The sequence below is a fragment of the Lutra lutra genome, chromosome 13 (assembly GCF_902655055.1).
Source record: "Lutra lutra chromosome 13, mLutLut1.2, whole genome shotgun sequence".
NCBI lineage: Eukaryota > Metazoa > Chordata > Mammalia > Carnivora > Mustelidae > Lutra > Lutra lutra.
In genome coordinates this window covers 18,406,991-18,432,626 of record NC_062290.1, presented here as the reverse complement: position 1 = coordinate 18,432,626, position 25,636 = coordinate 18,406,991, and the positions used below count along the sequence as shown (strand labels likewise).

Genomic DNA, 25,636 nt, shown 5'->3' with positions numbered 1-25,636 from the left:
GAAGAAGCTGGATAACCCAATTTTTATGTGAGGTCTTAATAAGTAAATGGTCATTTTGAGAATTTTCCAGGTGTGCTTTCAAGAGGCATGTGTTCTACAGTTATTTTGAATATATGCTCTCCATGAGTCCCTAAAGTCAAATTTGCTGATCATGATGTTTGAATTGACTGTATCTTTACTGATTTTTTTTTAATGTTATCAGTTACTGAGAGAGTTGTGTTAAAATTTCCTGTAAGATAAGGAACAAGCGTTGGCAAGGATGTGGAGGAAAAGGAGCCCTCATGAACTGTTGGTGGGAGTGCAATCTGGGGCAGCCACTGTGGGAAACAGTGCAGTGGTTCCACGGAAAACCAGAAGTAGAATTACCGTGTGATCCAGTAAATGCCCTACTGGGTATTTACCCAAAGAATATGCAAACAGTAATGTTTATTGCAGCATTATTTACAATAGCCAAATTACGGATTCAACCCAAGTGTCTGATTGATGAACGGATAAAGAAGACATGGTACATTTGTACCATGGAATATTACTCAGCTATAAAAAAGAATGAAATCTTACCACTTGCAACAACATGGAAGGAGCTAGAATGTATTGCTAAGTGAATTAAGTCAGAAAAAAACAAATACATGTTTTCACTCATGTGGAATTTAAGAAACAAAGAAGCCAAGGGAAAAAAGAGAAAGACAAACCAAGAAACAGACTCTTAAATAAAGAGAACAAATGGTTCTCTTGGTTGCCAGAGAGGAGGTGGGGGGTGGGGCGGAGATGAATGGAACAGGTGATGCGGATTAAGGAGGGCACTTGGCGTGATGCAAAAAATTTCCTGTAAGATTAAGATTTGTCTATTTTTCCATTTAGCTCTAAGAAATTTTGCTCTATATATTTTGAGCCTGTGTTATTAACTACGTAGAACTTTAAAACTGTTATGTCTTTCTAAACCTTTTTCTCATTTAAATTATTCCTATTGTGGGGCGCCTGGGTGGCTCAGATGGTTAGATGCCTGCCTTCGGCTGGGGTGGTGATCTCCAGGTCCTGGCTCATGCCCCACATCTCTTTCCATGCTTGGTGGGGAGTCTGCTTCTTCTTCTGCCTCTCCTCCCTGCTCATGCTTTATCTCTCTCAGATGAATAGATAAAATCTTTAAAATAAAAAAATAAAATACTCCTATCTCTTATATATAGGAAACAAATGGGTTGTTGAAGAGGAGGTGGGTGGGGTGATGGTCATTAAGGAGGACCCCTTGATGTAATGAGCACAGGGTGTTATATGCAATTGATGAATCTGAAACTAATAATACAGTGTATGTTAATTAAATTGATTTTAAGTTAAATAAAAAATATTCCTATCTCTAGTTATGCTTTTAATCTTGAAATCTACATTTTTTCCAGCTTTATTGAGGTATTATTGACAAACCATAAAGCCATAAAGCCTACTTTTATTTTAACAGACTTCAGCTTTCTTTGGGTTAATGTTTGCATGGTATATCTTACTCCATTTTTTAATTTGTCACCCTTTGGGGGAGTTATCTGCTTATCTTTTTGTTGATGTGCTAGACACATGTGAAAAAATAATTTGAGGGAAAGGAAGATACTATCTTCTAAACTCCAGAAAGGAATTTCTTTTTCTCCTGCCAGGTGTCTAGGGATATTCAACTCTGAGATCGTGATGATTCCATGCTGAGTTGAAGCCCCCTGTGGGCTACCCTTTAGCATCCAAACCCAGAATCAGAGGTCCTCTAAGGGCCTTTGGCTCTTGCTAACCTTTGAACTTCAATCCCTAGTCCTGTGACCTTGTAAAAGGAGTTTCTCAACCTTGGAACTGCCCCTTCCAGAATAAGCAGAAGTCCTGGGGAGAAGACCTTCTCAAATGCTGGTTCAAATTTTTAGGTGCCATTCTTCCCTATATTCTGCCCAGTAATTATTTACTATGTCATTAGTTTTGTGATATTTTCAGATGTATGTTTGAAAATATTTTGTTCATCATTTTTAGCTGTCCTTATTGGAAGAATCAATCCAAATTTCCTAGTTGCCCTTTGCCAGAAGCAGAATTTTCTCATTGATTTTTCTGTAGAAAAAATTCTGTCTCTAGTATACTTGACCGGCATTTTCTTTCTTTTTCTTTTTTTTTTTTTTTAAGATTTTATTTATTTATTTGACAGAAATCATAAGTAGGCAGAGAGGCAGGCAGAGCGAGGTGGGGAGGCAGGCTCCCTGCTGAGCAGAGAGCCCGATTCGGGGCTCGATCCCAGGACCCTGAGATCATGACCTGAGCTGAAGGCAGAGGCTTTAACCCACTGAGCCACCCAGGTGCCCCTTGACTGGCATTTTCTTTATAATGTAATATTTGAGATGCCTTAAAAGCTGATAGTAATGGGCACTGGATTTTACTTAATAATTTTTGTTTAATAATTTTTGTTTAATAATAATTATAGGTGCAATTCTAGATTTTGATGCTGTTGCCAAAACAAGTTGGGCGGGGTTGGGAGAGGGTGGTGATTGCCCAAAAGTCAGCAATACTATGTTACAGGGAACTTTCCTTTTTTTATCATATATTTTATTTTAATCTTGTTTTCACAAAGTTTATAAAATTTATAGGTATTACATAGGACAGTAGACACTTGAAATACTATTAGATTTTGTACAGAGTGTATTAATATAAATTCTAACAAAAGTGCTGGAATATCTAACAAAAGAACCCTGGCTTCCAGAAGAATCTGCCATATTTAGTAAGAAAGTCAGTCTTCCAGAGAAAGCCTGGGGCCCTGCAGTCCTGGGAGGCTAATGGTAGAAGGAGCTCTCCCAGTAAGGATCTGGCAGAGAACAGGCTGCCCGCTGGGCTCTGAATTCCAGCCAGAGGGACTTGCTGGTCTCCACGGGGACTGTCACCCAGGCAGCTGCAGACCCTTGCGTGAAAGTAGCAAGGCGCCGCTTCCCGAGCAGCTCCTTTCATGGGTCACCCTGGGAATTTCTAAGCGAGACACACATGCTGGACATCTGTTTTCTGTATTCCTCTTTCAGAGCAGTGAAAATGTGGTTGTTTGAGAAAGAAAAAAAGGAAATGCCCAATAGGAGCTCAGTGTTTAAGAAAGTGGTCATGTGTCTTCATCAGCTAAGTAACTCCTATAATATTTACTGCTTTGAGATTTTTCTCTTTTTTTGTGTGTGATGAAACTAACGTGTTAGGCAATTTCAATTCGGTATGCTGCTCTAACGCAGGACACCTGCAAACTACAGACCCAGTTTATTCACCTGCTTCCTGGACATCTCCACTTAGAGGTCGGCCCCCTTAGACTCAGCATGTGTCCTACACAAATCATTAACAGTTCCCCAAACCTGATTCTCTTCTGATTTTTCTTCCCCTCTTTCCGTGAAATGAAGTCAATATTTTTATTTTATTACTGAAGTACAGCTGACACACAGTGTTATGTTGGCTTCAGTGCACAACGTAGTGATTTGACAAGTCTGTAGGTTATACTATGCTCACCGTAAGTGGGGCTACCATCTGTCACCATACAGCACTATTATAATACCATTGCCTACATTCCCTGTGCTGCGCCTTTCAGTCCCATGACTTGTTCATTCTGTAACTTCATACCTGTATCTCTCATTTCCCTTGACCCATGTGTTCATCCCCCCAGCCACTCCATTCTGATAACCCATCAGTTCTCTGTATTTACAAGCCTACTTCTGGTTTTTGGTCGTTTTTTGTTTTTGAGATTCCACATGTGAAGTGACATCCGAGGGTACTTGACTTTCTCTGACTTATTTCACTTAGTATGATACCTTCTAGATCTATCCATAGTGTTGCAAATGGCACGATCTCATCCTTTTTATGGCTGAATAAACACGCCACTGTATATGTATATCACATCTTTATCCATTCATCTCTTGATGGGCATCTCTTGATGCTGGTTCCATTTCTTGGCTATTGTAAATAATACTAAAATTAATATAGGAGTGCATTTATCTTTTTGAATTAGTGTTTTTATTTTCTTTGGGTAATTACTCACTAGTGGAATTACTAGATCATATGGTAGTTCTATTTTTAATTTTTTGAGGAACCTCCATACTGTTCTTACAGTGGCTGCACCATTCACATTCCCACCAACAGTGCACAAGGTTCTCTTTTCTCTACATCCTCAACACTATTTGTTTTTTCTTGCCTTTTTGATTCTAGCCGTGCTAGCGGGGATAAAGTAATACTTCATTGTGGTTTGATGTGCATTTTCCTGGTGGTGATAAGCATCTTTTTGTCTGTTGGCTATTTGTATATCTTCTTTGAAAAAATATCTATTCAGATCTTCTGCCCATTTTTTAGTCAGATTACTTTTCTTTTGTTACTGAATTATGTAAGTTCTTTATATATTTTGGATCCTAACCTCCTATTGGATATATCATTTGCAAATATCTTCTCCCATTCATCCTTTTGTTTTATGGATGGGTTCTTCCTTAATGCAGAAGATTTTCATTTTTGTGTAGTCCCAATAGTTTAATTTTACCTCTGTTTTCCTTGCCTGGGGAGACATGGCTAGAAAAATGTTGCTAAGGCCACTGTCAAGGAGATTAATGCTTATGATTTCTTCTACGATTTTTATGGTTTCAGGTCTCACATTTAGGTCTTTAGCCTATTTTGAGTTTTATTTTTGTGTGTGGTGTAAGAAAGGGGTCCAGTTTCATTCTTCTGGATGGAGCTGTCCAGTTTTCTCAGCACCATGTATTAGTTAAGACCAGAAGAGAGACTGTCTTTTCCCATCGCATATTTGTGCCGTTTTTGTCATAGATTAATTGACATGATTAGCATGGGTTTACTTTTGGGTTCTCTATTCTTTTTCATTGATCTGTGTGTCTATTTGGGGGCCAATACCATACATACTGTTTTTTGTTTGTTTGTTTTTTTAAAGATTTTATTTATTTATTTATTTGACAGACAGAGATCACAAGTAGGCTGAGAGGCAGGCAGAGAGAGAGAGGAGGAAGCAGGCTCCCCGCTGAGCAGAGAGCCCGATGCGGGGCTCGATCCCAGGACCCTGGGATCATGACCTGAGCTGAAGGCAGAGGCTTTAACCCACTGAGCCACCCAGGCACCCTGACCATACATACTGTTTTGATTGCCTCAGCTTTGTAGTATATCTCAAAATCTGGGATTGTGATACCAGCTTTGTTCTTCTTTCTCAAGATTGCTTTGGCTGTTCTGGGTCTTTCTAACTCATTACAAACCTTAGGATAATTCTAGTTTTGTGGAAAAAAAATGCCGTTTGTATTTTCATAGGAATTGCATTAAACGTATAGATTGCTTTGTGTAGAATGGACATTTTAATAATCTTTCATTCTGTGATCAGGGAGTATCTTTTTATTTGTGTCATCTTCAATCTCTTTCATTGTTATTTTGGAGTTTTCAGAGTACAGGTCTTTCACCACCTTGGTTAGTTTATTCCTAGGTATTTTATTCTTTTTGGCATAGTTGTGAATGGAACTGTTTTCTCAATGGCTCTTTCTACTTTGTTATTAGCATATAGAAACACAACCAATTTCTGTGTAATAAGTTTGCATCTTGCTACTTTACTGAATTTCTTTATTCTAATAGTTTTTGGTGGGAGTCTTTAGGGCTTTCTATATACAGGGTCACATTCTCTGCAAATAGTGACATTTTACTTCTTCCTTACCAATTTGGATGCCTTTTCTTTTTCCTGTCTGATTGCTATGGTTAAGACTTCCAGTAGTATGTTCAATAAAAGTGGCAAAAGTGGACATCCTTGTCTTGTTTCTAAGAGAAACTGCTTTCAGTTTTTTACCATTGAGTATGGTATTAGCTGCGGGTTTTTCATATGTGGCCTTTATTATATTGAGGTATGTTCCCTCTAAACATACTTTGTTGAGAATTTTTATCATAAACAAATGTTGACTTTTGTCAGATGCCTTTTCTGCCTCTAATGAGGTGATCTTATGATTTTTATCCTTCATTTTGTTAATGGGGTATATCAGTTGATTGATTTTTGAATATGTAACCATCCTTGCATCCCCAGAATGAATCCCCAAAACTTGATTTTGGCGAATGACCTTTTAATGTATCATTGAACATGATTTCCTCTTTTGCTGAGGATTTTTGAAACTGCATTCACCAGTGATATTGACCTGTAGGTTTCCTTTTTATATAGTATCTTTCTCTGGTTTTATAGGATGAATATAGAAACTTTCCTTCCTCTTCTATTTTTTGGATAGTTAGAGAAGAGATATTAACTTTTCTTTAAATGTTTGGTAGAGTTTACCTGTAAATCCCACTGGTGCTGAACTTTTGTCTTTGGGGAGTTTTTTGATTACTGATTCAATTTCTTTACTCATAATTGATCTGTTCAGATTTTTAATTTCTTCCTGATTCAGTTTTGGGAGATTGTATGTTTTGAGGAATTTATCCATTTCTCCTGTCCAATTTGTTGGCATGTAATTTGTCATAGTATTCTCTTCTAATCCTTCTTACTTTTATGGTGTTGGTTGTTACTTCTCTCTTTCTTTTTTTTTTTTTTTTTTTAAAGATTTTATTTATTTATTTGTCAGAGAGAGAGAGGGAGAGAGAGCGAGCACAGGCAGACAGAATGGCAGGCAGAGGCAGAGGGAGAAGCAGGCTCCCTGCCGAGCAAAGAGCCCGATGTGGGACTCGATCCCAGGACGCTGGGATCATGACCTGAGCCGAAGGCAGCCACTTAACCGACTGAGCCACCCAGGTGTCCCTGTTACTTCTCTTTTATTTCTGATTTTATTTTTGCCCTCTTGCAGCTGGCTAAACATTTATCAATTTTCTTTATCTTTTCAAAGGACCAACTCTTGGTTTCATCGATCTTTTCTATTGTTATTTTTTTAGTCTGTCATTTATTTCTGCTTTGATCTTTGTTATTTTCTTCCTTCTACTAAACTTGGGTTTTATTTATTCTTTTCCTAGTTCCTTTAGGTGTAAGTTTAGATTGTTTGAGCTTTTCTTATTTTTTTAAGGTAGGTCTGTAGTGCTATGTATTACTCCCTCTGAACTGGTTTTGCTGTGTCCCAGAGACTTTGGACTGTTGTGTTTTCATTTTCCAATGTCTCCATGTATTTTTTTTTTACTTCCTCTTTGATTTCTTCATTGACGTACTAGCTATTGAGTAGCATGTTGTTTAGCTTCCACATGTTTTGTGGGTTTTTTTTCCAGTTTTTTTCTTGTGATTGATTTCTAATTTCATACTGTTGTGGTTGGAAAATATGCATGACAGGAGTTTACTCACAAATTTAATAAGACTTGTTCTGTGCTCTAACATGTGATCTCTCCTAGAGAATGTTTCGTGTTCACTTAAAGAATGTGTATTTTGTGGTTTTTGGATGGAATATTTTGTGTATATCTGTTAAGTCCATCTGGTCTAATGTATCATTGAAAGAAACTGTTTCCTTATTGATTTCTTCCCTGGGTGATCTATCCTTTGATGTAAGTGAGGCATTAAAGTCCCCTATTATTATTGTATTACTGTCCTACTGTTCCTTTATGTCTGTGAGTATTTGCTTTATGTATTTAGGCACTCTAATGTTGGGTGCATATATATTTACAATTGTTTTATCCTCTTGTTGAATTGACCCACTTATCATTATGTAATGCCCTTGTCTCTTGTTACAGTGTTTGTTTTAAAATCTGTTTTGTCCGGGGACACCTGGGTGGCTCAGTTGTTAAGCGTCTGCCTTCAGCTCGGGTTGCGATCCCAGGGTCCTGGGATCGAGCCCCACATTGGGATCCCTGCTCTGTGGGGGGCCTGCTTCTGCTTCTCCTTCTCCCACTCCCTCTGCTGTGTTCCTTCTCTAGCTGTGTCTCTCTCTGTCAAATAAATAAAAATAATTTAAAAAAAAATCTGTTTTGTCCAGAGTTGCCTGGGTGGCTCAGCTGGTTGGGTGGCCAACTCTTAATTCCAGCTCGGGTCATGATCTCAAGGTTGTGGGCTCAAGCCCTACATCAGGCTCCACACTCAGAGCAGAATCTGCTTGACATTCTTTCTCTCTCTGCTCTTCTTCAAGCCTCACTTGAGCATGGTTCCTCTCTAAAATAAATACATAAATATTTAAAAAACTAAAATCTGTTTTGTCTGATACAGGTATTGCTACCCTAGATTTTATCCTCTACTTCTTTTTGCAGGGAATATCTTTTCCCAGCCTTTCATTTTCAGTCTATATGTCTTTAGGTCTGGAGTCTCTTGTAGACAGGATATAGATGGGTCTCATTTTCTTTTTAAATCCATTTCACCCTGCCGTGCTATTGTGTTAACTTTTCTGGTTGATTGTGGGCCTCTGTTCCTTTTTCTGTTCTTGCTCTCTTACCTTGTGATTGGTGACTTTCTACAATGTTATGCTTCGATTTCTTTCTCTTATTTTTTTGTGTATCTTATGTTTTGGGTTTGTGATTATGAGGTTCATATATAACATCCTAAGTGTATAGTGGTCTATATTAAGTTGATGGTCATTTAAGTTCAAATGCATTGTGAAAGGCCCTTTTTACTTCCTCCTCCATGTTTTATGTATATGTTGTCATTTTTTACATCTTTTTAGTCATAATTTTCTTCTAGCTATGGCCTTTTCTCTACCACTTAAGTCCCTTTAACATTTGTTGTAAGTCTGGCTTAGTGGTGAGGAACTCCTTTAACTTTTGTCTTGGAAACTCTTTCTCTCGCCTTTAATTCTAAATGATAATCTTGCAGATAGAGTATTATTAATTGTACGTTTTCCCTTTCAGCTCTTTGAATATATTATGCCACTTCCTCTGGCATGCAAAGTTTCTGCTGAAAATATCTGCTAATAGGGGTGCCTGCGTGGCTCAGTGGGTTAAAGCCTCTGCCTTCGGCTCAGGTCATGATTTCAGGGTCCTGGGATCGAGTCCTGCATCAGGCTCTCTGCCTGCAGGGAGCCTGCTTCCCCCTCTCTCTCCCTGCCTGCCTCTCTGCCTACTTCTGATCTCTGTCAAATAAATAAATAAAATCTTAAAAAAAAAAAATCTGCTAATAGTTGTATGGGGTTTCCCCTGTACAGAACTTTTTGCTTCTCTTTTGATGCCTTTAAAATTCTTTCCTTATCTTTAACCTTTGATATTTAAATTATGTGTTGTGGATTTCCTTGGGTGCATCTGGTTGGGAACTCTCTGTGCTTCCTGAAACTGATGTCTGTTTCCTTCCTCCAGCTTAAGGAAGTTATCTGTTATTTCTTCAAATATGTTTTCTGCCCCTCCCTCTCTCTTTTCTCCTCCTCAGACCCATATAATACAAATCTTTTTTCACTCAGTGTTTTCTGAGCAATCGCTTAACCTATCTTCATTTTTAAAATTCTTTTTTGTGCTCTTCACCTTAGGTGCTTTCCATGACCCTGCTTTCCTGATTGCTGATCTGTTTTTTTGCATCTGTTAATCTGTTGTTGATTCCCTCCAGTGTTGGTTTTTTTTTTTTTTTTTTCAGTTATTATGTTCTTCAACTTTGTTCTTTTCTATGTTTTCTCTTTATTGAAGTTCTTACTGAAATCTTGCACTCTTTTCTCTGGTCCAGCGAACATCTTTACAATTATTAGTTTAAATTCTTCATCAGGCATATTACTTATCTCTGTTTTACTTAGTTCTTTTTCTGTGTGTTTGTCTTGTTCTTTCATTTGGAGCATATTCCTCTGCTTTCCCATTTTGATTGATTTTCTGTGTTTCTATGAATTAGGCAAAGAGCTACTTCTTAACTTGAAGGACTGGTCTTGTGTATGAGCATACATTTTGTAGACTGTGTGTGTTTTGCGACTTGGGCTGGCTGGCTGGAGCTGTGTCTGTGTGGGCTGGGGGTCTGGGGTACTCCGTGCGGGGGCTGCCCTGGTGGGATGGCCAGAGCTGAAGTGGGCAGAAACCAGGACAATCCCAGCTCTCCACACAGAGGGCACACTGGCAGGACAGCTGTAGCTGAAGTGGGTACAAGCTGTCCCTAGGCTCTCCGTGCAGATGGTGCCCTGGTGGGCAGCTGGAGTAAGATACGGTATATGTTGGGGGTCCCTGGGTGCTTCATGCAGGGGTGTCCTAATAGGACAGCTGAAGCTGAAGTGGGTGGAGGCAAGGTTATCCTGGGGTGCCCAGAGGGGTGGGCACCCTGGTGGGATGACTGAAGCTGAGGATGGCTCTTGCTGGGGTGTCCTGGGGCTGTATGTGTAGGCAGCACCCTGAAGGGTGGCTGGAACAAAGGCAGGGTACTGGCCCGGAGTCTTAGGCTGCTCTATTCACAGGGTGCCCAGGGGTGGGGGACACAGCTGGAACAGAGGCAGGCATGGGCCAGAGCATCACGGCACTCAGCAAAGGGACTGTATCAGGCGGGGGGGCGGGGCAGCTGGGGCCAAAGTGGACATGAGCCAGGAGCTCCCAGAGGGCTGTGGGCTGGGGCTGCTCTAGGAAGCCACCTGGGGCCAAAGTGGACATGAGCCAGGAGCTCCCAGAGGGCTGTGGGCTGGGGCTGCTCTAGGAAGCCACCTGGGGCCAAAGTGGGACAGGTCTGGAGTGTTCCAGTGGGCTTTGTGCCTGTGTCCCCTTGACGTGGAGGCTGCAGCCATCCTGAGTGCCAACCCCAGGGTGCTCCGGGGTGCACTGTGCTCGCGCTGCCTTCGTGGGACAGCTCGGGCTGGTATGGGCTAGAGGCCTGGGGCTTGCTCCTGTCTCGGTATCAAAGTGGAGGGCAAGTATCAACTGTGGTCACCGGCCCCTCCCCCTGGAGAGCGTTCCAACAGCTCTCCGCCTTTCTGTGGAGGCTGGATTTCTGTAACTAGTTGCTCTTTTAAATTGCAGCTTTTTCATGTGTCCCAGGGTAGATAAATCTGCTCCTGATTCCCCAATACCGTCTGTCCCCACTGCTGTTGGCAGTGTCGGGGGTGGGGTTCCCTCATTACCGTGGCTCTGGCTCTCTTGCTGTTCTTTGTGTGGTCTCCCTAGTTTTGTTGTGCAGAACCGTTCAGCCAGCCCTCAGTTTTTTGGTTCTTTGTTTTGTTCTAAGCTGGCTCCACACCCAGCATGGGGCTCAACATGGAGCCCAACGTGGGCCTTGAACTCATGACCCCGAGATCAATACCCAAGCTGAGATCAGTAGGTAGAGGCTTAACCGACAGAGGACACCCCCCGCCCCACCCGGTGCTCCAGCCCTCACATTTTCATCCGGAGTAATTGCTCTGTAATTGGTGTAGATTTGGTGTGTCCCGCAGGAGGGGAATTCAGGGTCTTCCTGTCATCGCCATTTTAGACCCTCAGTGTGAGGAGCCCCTTTTAACAGAGAGCTGCTCCCACATTGCACACAGAGCTGCTCCACACACATGCCCCCCCGCCCTCGCCCAGCTCTCAGATGGCGGAACTCTCTAGGTGTGTGAACACGCTCGTCACACTCCCCCTGCTCCTGCTGTGCAGGGAGGTATGTAGCCAAGTCACAGGAAAATAGGCCCCAAACCCCACTTTCTATAACACACAGATGTTGTTCACAGTGTACAGAAGTCACATGTCGATAAAATTTATTTAAAAACAGGTCCCTCTCTTCCTCATGGCAACCCGCCTTTCATAGTATTCTTTTCCTGGAACCGTCTCCGGGCCTCGGCGGAGGCATGCCCCTACCCGCCGTCTTCCCATCTGTGTCTTCGTCATACCGTGATCGCGGTGAGCGAGCGACTTCTGACCACAGAACCTTTCCAGATAAGTAGAGGCAAGTCGATGTGTTTTGTGACCCTCGATGGGGCAGATAAAGGGCATTGAGGGGACAACTGACAAACTCGGGAGAAGGTCTCCGGGTGAGATTACAATATTGTGTCAATATTAATTTCTTGATTTTGGTCATTGTAGTCCTGTGTCCTGTTTTGAGGAAATCACACTGAAGTCTTTAGTGACGAAGAGGCATTGTGTCTGCGACTTTCCCGCAGATATTTCAGGCAGAAGGGGTGTGTGTGTGTGTGTGTGTGTGTGTGCTTGTGTGTCTCACACATTTGGAGGGAGAGGGGATGGATGATACGCGTGGTCATAAATTATCAACACGGGGGCATTCTCGAAAGGCAGAGAGGAACTCCTGTGCCATTTCCCCCACATTTTTGCAAGTCTTAAATTATCTCAAAATAAGCTGAAAAAGAACCACCTCAGGCAGGTGGGAGACCTAGCTGGGAGGAGAGCTCTGAACTTGGAGTACTTCTGGTTTCCTTGAAATTAGTCGGTTCCAAACCCAGTTCCCAGTTGTTGGGTTTCTAGGGGGGCCCTCAGTCTCCTTAGAAACCTTAGTCTCTAAGGAGACCGTGGTCCCCTCTTCTTCAAGCCAGAGTCCCTGCATTGTCCCTCACTTGGCTGAACCGTCACTGGGTACTGCTCTCCTGGCTGAGCCCCGCTGGTTACCTGGAGGCTCAGGGCTGTCCTTCCCCAGCATCCATCCCCTGCATCCCGGTGGCGAAACCGGCTTTCCTCGGGGATACCTCCCTGGCTCCCCTTTGCTCCCTCCTGGAAGAGGCAAATACTGGGCTTACCCACTGCGCCGTGCAGCCGTCAGGATAGCGTCGGTTACGCTGCAGGAACACACAAGGAAAGAGGATGTCTCGCTCGAGCTCGGTATGCAGGGTGATGTGGCGGGGCGTCTCTGCTCATCGTACTCGCTCAGGAAGGTGGGACTCTCACCGGGCTGCCCCTCCACAGGCGAGCTGAATGTAATCGTTGCATGTAGGGGGCGCTGCCGGCTCTTGGTCTCGGGGTCATGCGTTCGAGCCCCACTCTGGGGGTAGATTACTTTAAAAATAAGTGTTAAAAAAAGTCGTAGTTAGGAGAGCAGCACGAGAGGCAGGCACCCCAGAAGCAAGGATTCTGCCTGCGGGGGGAAGAGTGAGGAAGACAGGCTGGCCAGCAGTCACCAGGGCTTTTCCTCCTGGGAGAGCCCTTCCTGCCCTCGAGCTCCTCTGTGCTCTTGCTGGGACCGGCACAGGCTGCCGTCACCTGCCCTCACGTTCTTCGGCTGTTACTTTCTCGGGATGTTCTTTGTTCCAGTGATGGACGGGTGTATGGGCGGCATGTCTGCGGGCTGCCCGTGCCACTGCACTGGGTTCTGGGATATCGGGAGCATTAAGACACTGGCTCGTTACAAAGACGGGGAAGGAAACAGATCCTTTCAATGCCGAGGGAAGAGCCAAGCCCAGGGTGGGGAGAGACCATCTGATCCTATTCGGGAGGAAGAGGGTAGCGGAGGCAGGCAGGGAAGCGTGAGGAAGCCAGCCCCGAGGCTCCGGGCACACACTGTCCAGCTTCTCTGGGCTGTGCGCGCTCTCTGGCTTGGACTGGGCAGGGGATGCCAGATGTGCTCGCGGGCAGGATTCGAAGTCGTGGCTGGAAGGCCATCAGTGTGTCCTCTTTCTGCCAACAGTGTTAGGCATCTGTCACAATAATAGGGCTGGTGTTGCTTACATTTGGGTAATACTTTATAACTGATAAACCAGATGCCTTGAAAGTCTTTGGCTCCTTTTACAAATGAGGATGTGGAGATAGGGAACTGCTGAGGTCCTTACAAGTCCCAAATGCACTAGAACTCAGGCTCCTTATTCCCGGTCCAGGGCGCTTCCCACCCACCCATGCTGCCAAGACCCATCTGAGATTCTGCGACTGGGACCCTCTCCCTGCCGAGGATCCCGCAGTCCAGGGGGAAGAGTTAATAGCCACTCTTGATGGAGAGGGATGCAAAGTCATGCTGGTTTCATCAGGGCCCTCGGTTTTGCCCCAAGACAAGTAAATCTCTAAGATCTCCCCTTTCTCCAGCTTCCTGTTGGATTGTTAATGAGGATGAATAACACAAGATATAAGCACCTTTTCGGCAAGCAGGGCACAGCGGCCAGTGAACAGCCAGCTCCGCATGATGTCATTGCCCGGAGATGTGCCGGGCCGGGATGGGGGAGCAGAGGAGAGGCCGGATTTCCTTGTCTCTGCAACCTGCAGCCAAGGGATGGGGTGTTGGATCTCTGTGGCCAACACAGGGACACGAGGATGTGCGCCAACCATATCATTTTCATTTGCTAAGGTCTGGCAAGATTTCTGGCCCCGTGCTAGTCTTACATTGACTAAATGAGGTAATGTGTGTGCACCTCTTGGCTCACAGGAAGTGGGCAATGAATGGTAACTGACAGAATAGTAATAATGACCGCAGTAATCTTAAGTACTGTAATAATGGAGCAAGAGTATTAGAGCAATAGTTATTGAAGGATAATAATGACAAATAGAATAATAAAGCAATGATTGACTTGGGCAGGGGTTGCAGTGGGAGTGGCTCTCCAAATGGGAAGGAGTTTTATCAGCGATGTCTGATGACAAATAAGCAGACAGTATGGGAACTCTCTGAACTTTCTTAGTTTGGCTGTGAACCTAAAACTGATCTAAGAAATAAAGTCTACTGAGTTATATTAAAAAAAAAAAAAAAAAAGTGGAAGTGGAAAAGTGAGCCGACCGACCCAGCTAGCTGGTGATGTCAGTGTTTGTCTGTTCTCTGCAGCCCAGGCCCTCTCTCACAGCTGCCTCACCCGCCACCCCACCCCTGAGACGCCCGGACAATGAGAACAGTTCAGACTGCTCTGCCTGCCATGCAGATGTTCAAATGACAGAGAGGATCCCTGGCTCTTGGGTTTCTCTGTTCAACCAATGGGTGCCAAATGCCAGTGGCACTGGCCCCTGGAGGCTGATAGGACCAAAAGCCATAGGTCCAGGTCTCTCTGTGGCTCTCCCTGAGTGAAGCAGCCACATCGTCTACACGGGTAGGAGCTGCCACTGCATGGCTTGCGTGTGAGTGGAGACTGTCCCTAACCCATAGCCCTAAGCCACTTCCCTTGGGGAAGTCTTGTCCCCATGTCACCAACGGGGTGGCTTCCTTTCCTTCGCCCAATGACAGGTTCTCTTTCCTTCATGCAGGAAAATGCCCAGCTAATCAAAGAAGTGGAAGTGGACAAGGTCTGCGCCCTGTCCAGGGACCAGGTGGAGGCCATCAAGCAGCTCTGGGAGGACCCAGGAATCCAGGAGTGTTACGACAGGAGAAGGGAGTACCAGCTGTCAGACTCGGCCAAATAGTGAGTGCAGAGCCCAGGCACACGTTGTCCCTGTTTCAAAGAAGCCTCTCACTGGGGAGAAGGGAGCGGCCTGTGAAATGTGGGCTTGTCACTATCCCCCTCTGACTTCGGTGTGTGTCTTACCACTTCCTAAAAGCTGTGGACCCCCAGATCTCTGTCCTTGTCCATACCCACCTTTCTTCGCTGTGTTCTAAGCCTCTCTTATTCAATGAGAAGCTCAGTCAAATGTGAGGTTCTTTGGAGGGAGCTCATCTCATCTGGGGTGCTGAAATCTTGTGACTTGAGTAAAGACTACCGCTGCCTCCGGCTTCTCCTTTCCTCCTCACCATAGCCCTCTGCCTTCTGGTGTCCTGATCAGTAGACAGCAGGAACGGTTGCCCTCAAATCTGAAGTCAATAGGCCTGCTCCAGGTCTGATCTGGTGCTGCCCTCTGGTGGGTACGACAGGTTTTGCAGGCCCAGCACAGGGAGGACGTTCGGTCCGCAAGCCTTTTGCTTAATGACTCCCTGGGATGACCTCCGCGCTATAGTTTTGATTCATAAAGCTCTGGTTTTAAATCATTAATCCCTAAAGTAAGAGGAAATAGATGGTCCTGCATGCAAATTATCGCAAGGTGACCACAGAATTTCCTTTGAGAATTTTGGGAGGCAGTGCCTCTGTCCGCTAGGTCCCTGGACAAATAGATTGGTCACGTTCCTGCCTGAAGAGGCGGTTCTTCCTGCTTCTGGAGCTCAGCTCTTTCCCTTTTGCCCCGCGTCGTCTCCCAGCCTCTGGAGGCCTCAGAATCCCTTCCCCTTCCCTTTGGGGGTTGTTGTTGCCCCCCAAGCTGGTGTGGGGGGACAGTTCACCCCGATCGTCTGGACAAGGCAGCCGGCAGGAGAAGAAACCTGCAGTCCCCCCTCCGGTGTCCGTGGCCTCCCTTTGGTGCTAGTGCCAGGCTGAGTGTTTCAGGCTACTACCCCAGGCCGGCACAACCAATCTGATCACAGGGACATTGAGGTGTGGTAGAGCAGCCAAGGAGGAAAAGGAAATAAAAGAAGCCCCGAGAAGGTCTGGGATCAGCTCAGGAAAGAGCCAGAAGGCAGGTAGGCAGTGTCCCAGGGAGGAGGGTGGACAGCTGTGGAGGGGGCGACAACTCCACATCTGTGAGGGCATCTCTGGCCCTTCCCTGAGGCCACCCAGTGTCCTTTGCTTCTGTGAATGTTCTGGGGAGTGGCCGGGGCTCTGGACGTAGAGCCACTGGGAAGAGCCCCCTGGAGGCTCTGGAGCTGCTTGAAGCACGGTAGAGCGCTGAGAACTGGGGCTTGTGCACTGAGAGGAATGTAGGAAACGGCTCGGGGGACCGTGCTGCCCCCCGAGAGAGTTGCGCTCATACGCCAGCAGCTGCCCCAGCTGGGGAGCTGCCGCACTGACTCAGTCCAGGTCCATGGGGGTCGCAGCTGTGCCAGAGCGGTCTACTTATTGGGAAAGGCATTCAGTTCAGAAGAATTCAATGTGTGCTGCTGTGGGCCAGCCTGTGTTCTCTGTCCTCTGGTGACAGATGGCCCGATGGAGGGTGGTTTGCTTCCTGCATGGAAGGCTGCGCAGTGAATACGGCCCGCCTGCCACCCTGAGCTCCCCCTCGGTTCCCGTTCATGCCCCTTGCTCAGCACCACGCTCTGAGGTCCTCGCTCAGCAGCCGCTGTGCAGGGTCGAGGAGCAGGGAAGCCGTGCTGGGCAGGACGCCCCAAAGCACCCCCTCCATCGTTGGCCAGGGCATGGGTTATAGTTCTTTTACTCAAAAATGCCTTGTATAATGGCCTTGAAGTTAAAACACAAGAAAACAGAAAAAGTAATTTGTTTTCAGTTTAGGAATTTTACGCTGCAGCCAAAAATAATCCGAGACAAGTGTTGGCTGATTTTAGATGTTTAATGTCCCAATAAACGGTAAGCTTTATCTTGTTATTTTGAAAGAACTTTGAGTTGGCCTGTATTATACCTTTGTATTTTCGTAGAAACTCAAAATCATTGAGCAAAGACTTTAAGAACAGCATCTCCATTCTATAATGTTTCTTGGGTGGGGGCGAATGTGGGAGGGGGGTGGGCTTTGAAAGGAGGAAGGCAGCTGAGAGGTCAGAGACCAGATCCCAACATCCTTTCCTTCTGACCCGCTGGCTCCCTCACTGGCCAGGGAGAGGGAACGCTTAGAGCCTGGAGGAAGAGATGGCATTATTCCCAGATTTCTCAGGGGACTCATGGAAGCTTCTGATCCATATTCTCTCCCAAACATAGCGGGGGGTGGGGAGACCGTCCAGCACCAGCTCTCCAGGTGGGCTCGGATGGAACCATGAACCCCGTGGGGGTGCTGGGAGTCATCGGATGGACGCTTCTCTCTTGTCTAAAATGAGTCTTGGTGCCTTGTCTGATATCGCAGTTACCTGACTGACCTTGACCGCATCGCCATGCCGTCGTTTGTGCCAACACAGCAAGACGTGCTTCGCGTCCGAGTGCCCACAACCGGCATCATCGAGTATCCGTTTGACTTGGAAAACATCATCTTTCGGTAAGACTGTCTCCCTGACATGGTCCTCCCAATCTGTGTGGCCTTGGAAGTCCCTGGAGGGATTCTTAAGTGTGTTATTCCTCAAAGGGGTCTGTCTCCTAGAGGCATCTGACCCTCTCCATCTCAGTGTGTAACACGACAAGAGGTCTCAAGTTCTAGATCAGAGAGGAACTCCCCTTCCTGTTCCCCTTGGAACAGAACAGTCTCAGAACATTTCAGAGCACTTTTATACCCGTTCGTTCCCTTGATCCCCATCGGCGTTTTTACATGATGCTTTTCTAGTGGAGATGACACCAGTCCGGTCCTTCCACGCCCGGGTCCTGTCTGTGAACCCCATTTCATCTCCGGGCCTCTGGAGCATTGTGGCACTGGGGAGCCCCCTGGTCCAGCCCCTTGAAAATCTGCATCTGGGTCTCCATGAATTTATGACTCTGAGCTTTTTAGAATCGGTGCTGCCAGCTACTTCTGAACCCTGAATCTGGTCCCCAGCTGTATTCTCTGTGGCCCACTTGGTGTTTTCTAAGTCACTTTTGAGCCAGTATTTAAGAACTGGCCCATTTCGCTAACATTTGATCCCTGGTTGCTCCTGAAAGGTTGAGGCGCGGGTGGGGGCCCGCACTTCTGCCCGGTGCTGCTTGCCTGCAGCTGCCTAGCCGTCAAGCCACTAGCTGGGGCCCCGAGCATTCTCCAGGCTGCCTGCTGTTCGTCTCTGGAGAGACGCACTTGACTCATTTCTGTAAACCGCCTGCCTCCTGCAGCGTCCGAGCTTACACCCATCTTTGGGCTCTGACTCCCTTGAGTCTTTTCCCAAAGCCCCGGGTAGAGCCTTCGGGTTGCCACAGGGGACGGGGGGAGACCTCCAGGTCTTACAGCCCAGAAGGGGTGGCTTCCACGTCATGTGGACTGGTGGGTGCGTCTGAGGAGCGTGGGAAACAGGCAGCGGGGAGGGCCTGGAAGAGGGCCTGCCTTTCTGCCCCTCCCGGGTCTGGTGCCTGGCGCTCAACAGTGCTTAGAGGGACATTTACGTGATGCTTGTGCTTTTTGCCCGGACGAATGCAGCTGCTTCCAGACCGGCGTCCCCGAGCAGGCTCCCCGAGTGACCGCCACGGCACTGTCTCCAGTAACCCCCCTTACATTCCGTGCCTGCTTCGCTAGGAAGCACCTAGGGTCCCTCTCCGCCGAAAGCAGCGGTGCTTCAACACTGGCGTCTGAAGCCCCTTTCCACTCTAAAACATTATCGAAGATCCTGAGGCGTGCCGACTTCCACAATATGATTCCTGTCCATCTCCAAAGAGCCATGTGTTCTACCCTTTGGATGCTCTGTGTTTGTGTCGAACAGGATGGTAGATGTTGGTGGCCAGCGATCTGAGAGACGGAAATGGATTCACTGCTTTGAGAGTGTCACCTCCATTATTTTTTTGGTTGCACTGAGTGAATACGACCAGGTCCTGGCTGAGTGTGACAACGAGGTATGCTGGGTGGGGAGGGGCAGCTGTTTGTGTGCAAGCCGGCCTGCTCTGGCGTTAGGTTCTGTTCTTGAGGTTATACTATCTTGCTCTTCCAAGTGTAGCCTGTGGAATTAAGAGGACCAGCATCACCTTCGTGCTTGTTAGAAATGCATGCCCAATCTACCCACACGGAGTTAATCAGAACTTGTATTTTAACCAGATTCCAGCTCATTCAAATACACATGAAAGTTTGAGAATCACTGGCCTGGAATTCCCTGGGGATCTTTAAGAGGAACCTGGCACATGGGTCCAACTGCAGACTCATGCAGCTGGGGTGGGGGTGGGCTGAGCCTGGGTTGGGATCTCAGGTGGTGCCAAGGGTAGAGCGTCCCGAAAGCACTGGTTCTCAGTCCTGGCTGCATGCATATTGGAATCCCCCGGGGAGTTTCCAGAAAAGATCATCTTTGGAAGTCACAGTAGAGATTTGTATTTCTTGGGTTTGAGTCGGGGGTATCTTTGCCAAGCCCCTCAGAGGTGCTCGTGCACAGCCAAAGTTGAGCAGTGCTCTTTCTCATAAGCATGTGGGAACAGGCTTCCCGGTCTCTCTCCACAGGGCTTCCAAATGAGGTCCTAACTGAGCTAAGCAGTGGTGTGAGATGCTCAGAGCTGTTCTGATACTCCCCAGCCAGGCATTCCACGTCCTCTGCAGAGCTGCTGTAGTGCCAGCTGTGGGGGACGGCAGCAACCACATCTGCCCAGAGCGCGAGGACAGCTGTCGCTGTCCCTTCTCTGGGAGGTGGGGCTGTGTGATACCACTGTCCTCCCCTTGTCTTTTCCCCAGCCTTGCACGAGACATCCTGATCTTACAGAAAAATATCTCTTCCTTCTAGGTCATGGTAGTAAACCAGTAAAGCATTCTGCCCAGGATTAGGCAGTAACTATGAACAAATTATATTTTGTATTTCTTGAGAGCAGGCTTTTCTCTGAGGAGCAGAGTTACATTAGCTAATTAGGGGAGGATTAGCCCATTTACTGGTCTCATTGTACAAAGAAGAATCTTGGCTGCCACCCAGCTTTTCCAGGAGGGACATTTAAAAAAAAAAAAAAAGGAAAAGGCTTCAAGTTATCAATACGAAAAATGAGCTCCAAATTTGTCTCAGGATTATTTAATGATGTTTCTCCGGAAACTCAAAAGATTATTCAGGGGCAGAAGGGACCAGTGCCTCAACCTAGTATGCTTACAAATTAGACATTTTCTCCTCTCCTAAAAGCCACAAGGTATTTGGGAGAGGAACTCCCCTCCAGACTCGCCCTCCTGCAGGTAGATATGTGATGTGTACGCTGGGCTTACAGGAATTGTTTCTTCATGTATAGCTGATCCTTGAACAATATAGGTTTGAACTGCCCGGGTCCATTTACACATGAGCTTTTTTTCCTGATAAATATGGTACAGTAAGTGTATTTACATTAGGATTATCTTCATGACATTTTTTTCTCTAGCTTTAGTGAAAGAATATGGAATATAACATCCATTACACATAAAATGTGTTGTTATTGGTGAGACTCTGGTCAACAGTAAGGTATTAGTAGGGTTTTGGGGGAGTCAAAAGTTATATGTACATTTCCAACTGTGCCAGGGTATCAGCCCCCCTAACTCCTGTGGTGTTCAAGGGTCAACTTTCTTGTAGACCATTATTGATAAGACCATAATAAGTTTTTTTAAAGCTTTAAAAACAACTGAGGGGTTACCTGTCAGGTAATGAATTCCAGATCTTAACTGCAAAGAATGTGCTGTATAGAAGAGTGGGCCCAGGTATGCAGGAGTTGCAGGGAGACAGACTTATTCCTCTGGAGCGGGTGTGCAAGGCTTTCATGTCTTTGACCGCTGCCCTCTATAAAGGGAAGTTTTTATTTCTTTACTCTTAGAAATCCTTGAGAGCAGGCGTGCCTGGCTGGCTCAGTCGGTGGGGCATGTGGCTTTGATGTCAGGGTATGACTTCAAGCTCCACAGTGGGCTCTGCAGAGCTGACTGAAAAAAAAAAAAAAAACAACTTCAGAGTACAATCTAGAACAATTATTGTCACCAGATAAGATTTCTGTGTGCCCTGGGTACTCTCCCTAAATTAGGAACATTTGATATATTCCTGCCAACGTCTATCGTTAAATTTTTACTCTTTTTCTACATAATTTGGACCAGATCCTACATTTACACGGACTTGGGACCTAATTTAAATTTATGAGCACTAGTATGGTCATCCATAAAATGGGGACCCTGCTCCTCTAGCAGACCTCACCTGTATTACCCACCTGTAAGGTGCAGCCCAGGGAAGGTGCTCAGTAGCATCGGTCCCAGAGGACCCTTCCTCTTGTGGTCTGGAAGCCCACCCCCAATTACAGTGGGTGTCTCAGGTCTACGTTATGCATTTTCACCACTTGGTAATCCCAATAATTTAACAGAAAATTTTTGCCAAATATGGGCATGAACCTTTTTCCAAGTTTCACAAAAGCCTTATATTTTGTATGTTTATTTGGGGTGCTGCAGGAGAACAGACTCAGGAGGGGGTGTTTGAGAGTCAGAACGGAAGAGAGGTAAAGAGAAGCTCAAGGCCTGGTGTCCTGGGGGTCGGGGGTGCCCTGTGCTTACCAGCTTCAGCACGGACAGTGGTGTGGCAGCTGGGCGAGGGGACACATGGGTGGTACCAGCACTCTGGCTTGGTGCTTCCAAAGTATTGTTTTTCTTTATTAACCCTAAGTCCCTTGTTTCTCACTTAGAACCGCATGGAGGAGAGCAAAGCCTTATTTAAAACCATTATTACCTATCCCTGGTTTCTGAACTCATCTGTGATTTTGTTCTTAAATAAGAAGGATCTTTTAGAGGAGAAAATCATGTACTCTCATCTAATTAGCTACTTTCCAGAATACACAGGTAAGTAAGTGTCCCTCTTGTTGACCTCCCTGGCATCCGACCAGCATTACTGACAGAGCCCAGGGGCCTCCCCGATCTGCCCCTAACAGACTTTTCCATGGAAGCTCCAGGTGCACGGTTCTGTTGTTGCCTCACCCCCTCCACACATGCCAACCCTGTGAACTCCACCTTGTCCTCCAAGACCCAGCTCAGGCACATCCTCTTCGGGGAAGTCCTGCTCATGCTCCCCCCACCCTCTTCTGCACTCGAGGAGGGCACCTCCCCGGTGCTCCCCGGCCTTCCTCACTTGCATCGGCCGTGTGGCAAGAGCCCTCATGCTGTAACATCAGACCTGGGGGTCCAGTCCCAATCCTATGCTCTTCCTTCCCCTGCTCCTAGTCCACTTCTGTCTGCCTGAGTGGCCCAAACCAGAACATGGGGTCACTGTTTTTCAACAAATTGCTTTAAAGTGCACTTTTTAGATAGCAGTGGGCCTTTTCAAAGTCTCTTTTACAGGTTCATTATGAACTATAAAAGAAGTTAGCAGCCCAGGTAAACTCTTCTCTAGGAGTAAGATCACTCAGAGAAGGATCCCATGTGAGGACAGGAGTATCATGAACCTTGACTGTGGGGAGGACCTGAGGTCTAGGGGCTTTCTTCATTCCTGTCCCCGCACTCTTGACTAGGACCGAAGCAGGATGTCAAAGCCGCCAGAGACTTTATCCTGAAGCTCTACCAAGATCAGAATCCTGACAAAGAGAAAGTCATCTATTCTCACTTCACATGTGCTACAGACACGGAGAATATCCGCTTTGTGTTCGCGGCTGTGAAGGACACAATTCTCCAGCTCAACCTGAGGGAGTTCAACTTGGTTTAGAAGCTGCCGCCCACGCCTCACCCATCCCACAGGACAGGATCTGCAAGCTCCTCCCTTTTATCTGCCACTGCTGGTGACGTCAGCACCAGGCCCGCTGCACAGGCCCCAGGGACGGGTGATGGACTGTGTGAGATGCTGGAGTTTAGCCAACTATTTCAAAGCCTGTGTTTTTATATTTCTTTTCTTGACTTTTGGCTATGAGATTTTGTGTAAGTTTTGAATTTGATATTTTATGGAAAATTTAAAAGCCACCGTGATTTACTGTGTTGTTGCTTTAAGTTAAAAGGTGTTTAATAATAGTCCTTAACACAACCTATAACAGAAGAGTCTGTTAATTTATAGATCATGCCTTGAGACCTCTAGGATTAAGTTGGGTGGAGTTTTTTTGTTGTTTAAAAGTTAATGGGTTTGAAGCTTTTTATTAAATCTTGTAATTTAGAGATTTTAAATTGAGTGGTTTTTTCTCTTCATGCTGAAGTATGCATTTAACATGCCATCAAAGATTTTTAAAGTTTTTTTTGTGTGTTATTTCTTAAGCCAAATTAATGACCATGTCAGTGTATCTTAGTTTTGTCATAATTTGATCACCATGCAGTTGAAGCTGACATAAAGGAGCTCTAGGCAGCACAGATGTTGTAGTGGTGAAAAATATGTGTGTGTATGTGTGCATGCGCGCGTGTATATGACTGATTATATAAAGTCTCTGGCAGTCTTGTAAACTTATAAAATGGCTAAAAGCCTAAATTGTTTAACAAATGTAACGTCACCCCTGCCAAAGTTCTGATGGCCACCACAGATTTGGTGTTGGAACCATGGATTCTGTGCCTTTCTGAGGAGGCTAAGAATATACCATTCTGCCATTAGCACTGGGTTATGTTGTGTTTCTTTGAGCTCATGGTTGATATAAACTATGAAAGTCACAGCATTTTTCTAACTCAAACTTTGTCCCTGTAGGGGAGGAAAAATAAATTTCCTTTTACCTTCTAGGTTCCTGGCTGAGATCCCCACACAAAACAGATTAACGAGGCGGGGAGCGGGGGACCACATTAGTTTAATATTATGTATGCCTTTGTGTACAGGAGAGATACCCAGAAGAACTGAGTAAATCCCAAATAGGCTAGGTTCTCCCCTTGAGTACCTTTTCCAGCTAAATATGTTGGGGGAGGAGGAGTCACCTATGAGTGGTTAGCCCCGTAAACAGGAGTAAGGGTGTTAGGATGTAGAGTGCTCCTTCTCTCTCTGGTACAGAGCAGGAGAGACCCTTACAAATGGGGAGTTCCCTTATCCATGTCAATTTCCCTCATAAAAGGGTAGCTCTTGCCACATTTTCAGAGCTTTTGCTGGATCTCCTGTTTCTTAAAAATATTTAGCTCAAAATCATCCTTATGCCAAAGAGGCATATTTTGGGGTGCCATGGTCTGCTCCCCTTTGGGTCTGCCTTTGAAACTTCAAATTACCTTCACAGTCCAGAAGTTGAGTGGATTGACAGATTGTTCCGTAGTTTCATGGAACCAGTGTCGGTCTTGTGAACAGGTCAGGTTGGCTCATTTCAGGAGCGGGAGGGGCAGGTGGAAGCCCAGTTAGGCCTCTGCAGTGCAAGCAAGGATTTAATCAGCATTTCTATGGGGGGAGGGGGGGAGGAAAAGGGTAATGGTTGGAGCAAATCATGCACTGAATCTCTGTCCTGAGGGCAGCCAGTCAGAAGATTTCTACACGTTGGGGGTCAAAGGATCTTCTGCAGCGTGAATGTCTCTGTCATCATGTGTTGAGGTCAGCTTTGGCCCACAAGGTAACAGGCACGAAGACTGTAAACATGAGCTACTGGGGCATTTCTGTGGAGTTTATAGCAAGTCCTTCACATTCAGTTTACAGGGCTTGGCTCCACACTTTTGCAAAACGTTCTGAAATAACTTCTGTAATTGACAAAAGACTTACAAAATGGCCAATATTAAAGATCTGATGAGAGTTCACGATAATGCAGCTGACAAGGACATCTGGTTACTTCTGTGACCTACATTTTAAGGTAACTAGAATTATATCAAATCAAATTTCCAGGAATTTCATGCAGTTTGTTTTCAGTGACTCCAAGTCAAAAGAGAGTAAAATTGGGAATGTTACTTTGAGGAGGTCTCTAGCAAGATTATGCAAGGAAACTAGAAGAATTCAGGATGAAGTCCATTTACAGGTAAATAATGAAACTTCAGACAACACAACTAGAATCTGATACTCACAGGGTGTAGTAGTTTCCAATGAAGCATCATCTTCCTCTGTAATCATCCCCACTTCTGCCAAAGATAGTAACAAAATTACACTTGGCCTGATTATTTACATAACAAGACTAGTGGTTGACCGTATATTTTCTTTGAAATTTTGGAACTTATTAGAACTTATCATAAGGAATCTCAGATTGGGGGGTGCCTGGGTGGCTTAGTGGATTGAGCCTCTGCCTTCGGCTCAGGTCATGATCTCGGGGTTCTAGGATCGGGCCCCGCATCGGGCTCTCTGCTCAGTGGGGAGGCTGCTTCCTCCTCTCTCTCTGCCTGCCTCTCTGCCTACTTGTGATCTCTGTCAAATAAATAAAATCTTAAAAAAAAAAAAAAAAGGAAACTCAGATTGGACTTACCCTCATGTTGCCTATAGTACCTATAGATTTAGGTTAGTTCCTCTCTTCTTAAGATTGCCCCAAATATTCTAAGGTTCCTGCACCTGCCGGAAAGTAACCTTTCTTGGGTAAGGTGCCTGGAACCCTGTAAAGAGGCTGTACCAACTCCATAAAGTCAAACTAACCTTCTTAAA

At 45.7% G+C, this 25,636-nt stretch overlaps 1 protein-coding gene and 1 long non-coding RNA gene across 7 annotated transcripts in view; one reads left to right on the top strand and one right to left on the bottom strand.

Annotated features, from left to right (window-relative positions):
• The window catches only part of LOC125083152 (guanine nucleotide-binding protein subunit alpha-14), a 189,123-nt gene extending 165,420 nt beyond the window's left edge, over nt 1-23,703 (top strand). The window contains exons 3-7 of the mRNA XM_047699154.1: nt 14,914-15,068; nt 17,482-17,610; nt 18,950-19,079; nt 21,831-21,984; nt 22,650-23,703. Coding sequence (XP_047555110.1) covers nt 14,914-15,068; nt 17,482-17,610; nt 18,950-19,079; nt 21,831-21,984; nt 22,650-22,840 — 759 coding nt within the window. The 3' untranslated portion in view covers nt 22,841-23,703. The remainder of the gene's footprint in view (nt 1-14,913; nt 15,069-17,481; nt 17,611-18,949; nt 19,080-21,830; nt 21,985-22,649) is intronic.
• The window catches only part of LOC125083154 (uncharacterized), a 44,790-nt gene that overhangs the window by 9,326 nt on the left and 9,828 nt on the right, over nt 1-25,636 (bottom strand). For 2 of the 6 annotated variants that reach the window (XR_007122185.1, XR_007122188.1), the window contains 3 exons: nt 24,298-25,125; nt 20,808-21,087; nt 19,053-19,181 (listed from right to left, as the gene is read on the bottom strand). This is a non-coding gene — a long non-coding RNA (uncharacterized LOC125083154). Of the gene's footprint in view, nt 1-12,024; nt 16,869-19,052; nt 19,182-20,807; nt 21,088-24,297; nt 25,126-25,636 lie in introns of those variants that run through there. The other 4 variants (XR_007122187.1, XR_007122190.1, XR_007122189.1 and 1 more) reach the window with 4 other exon arrangements.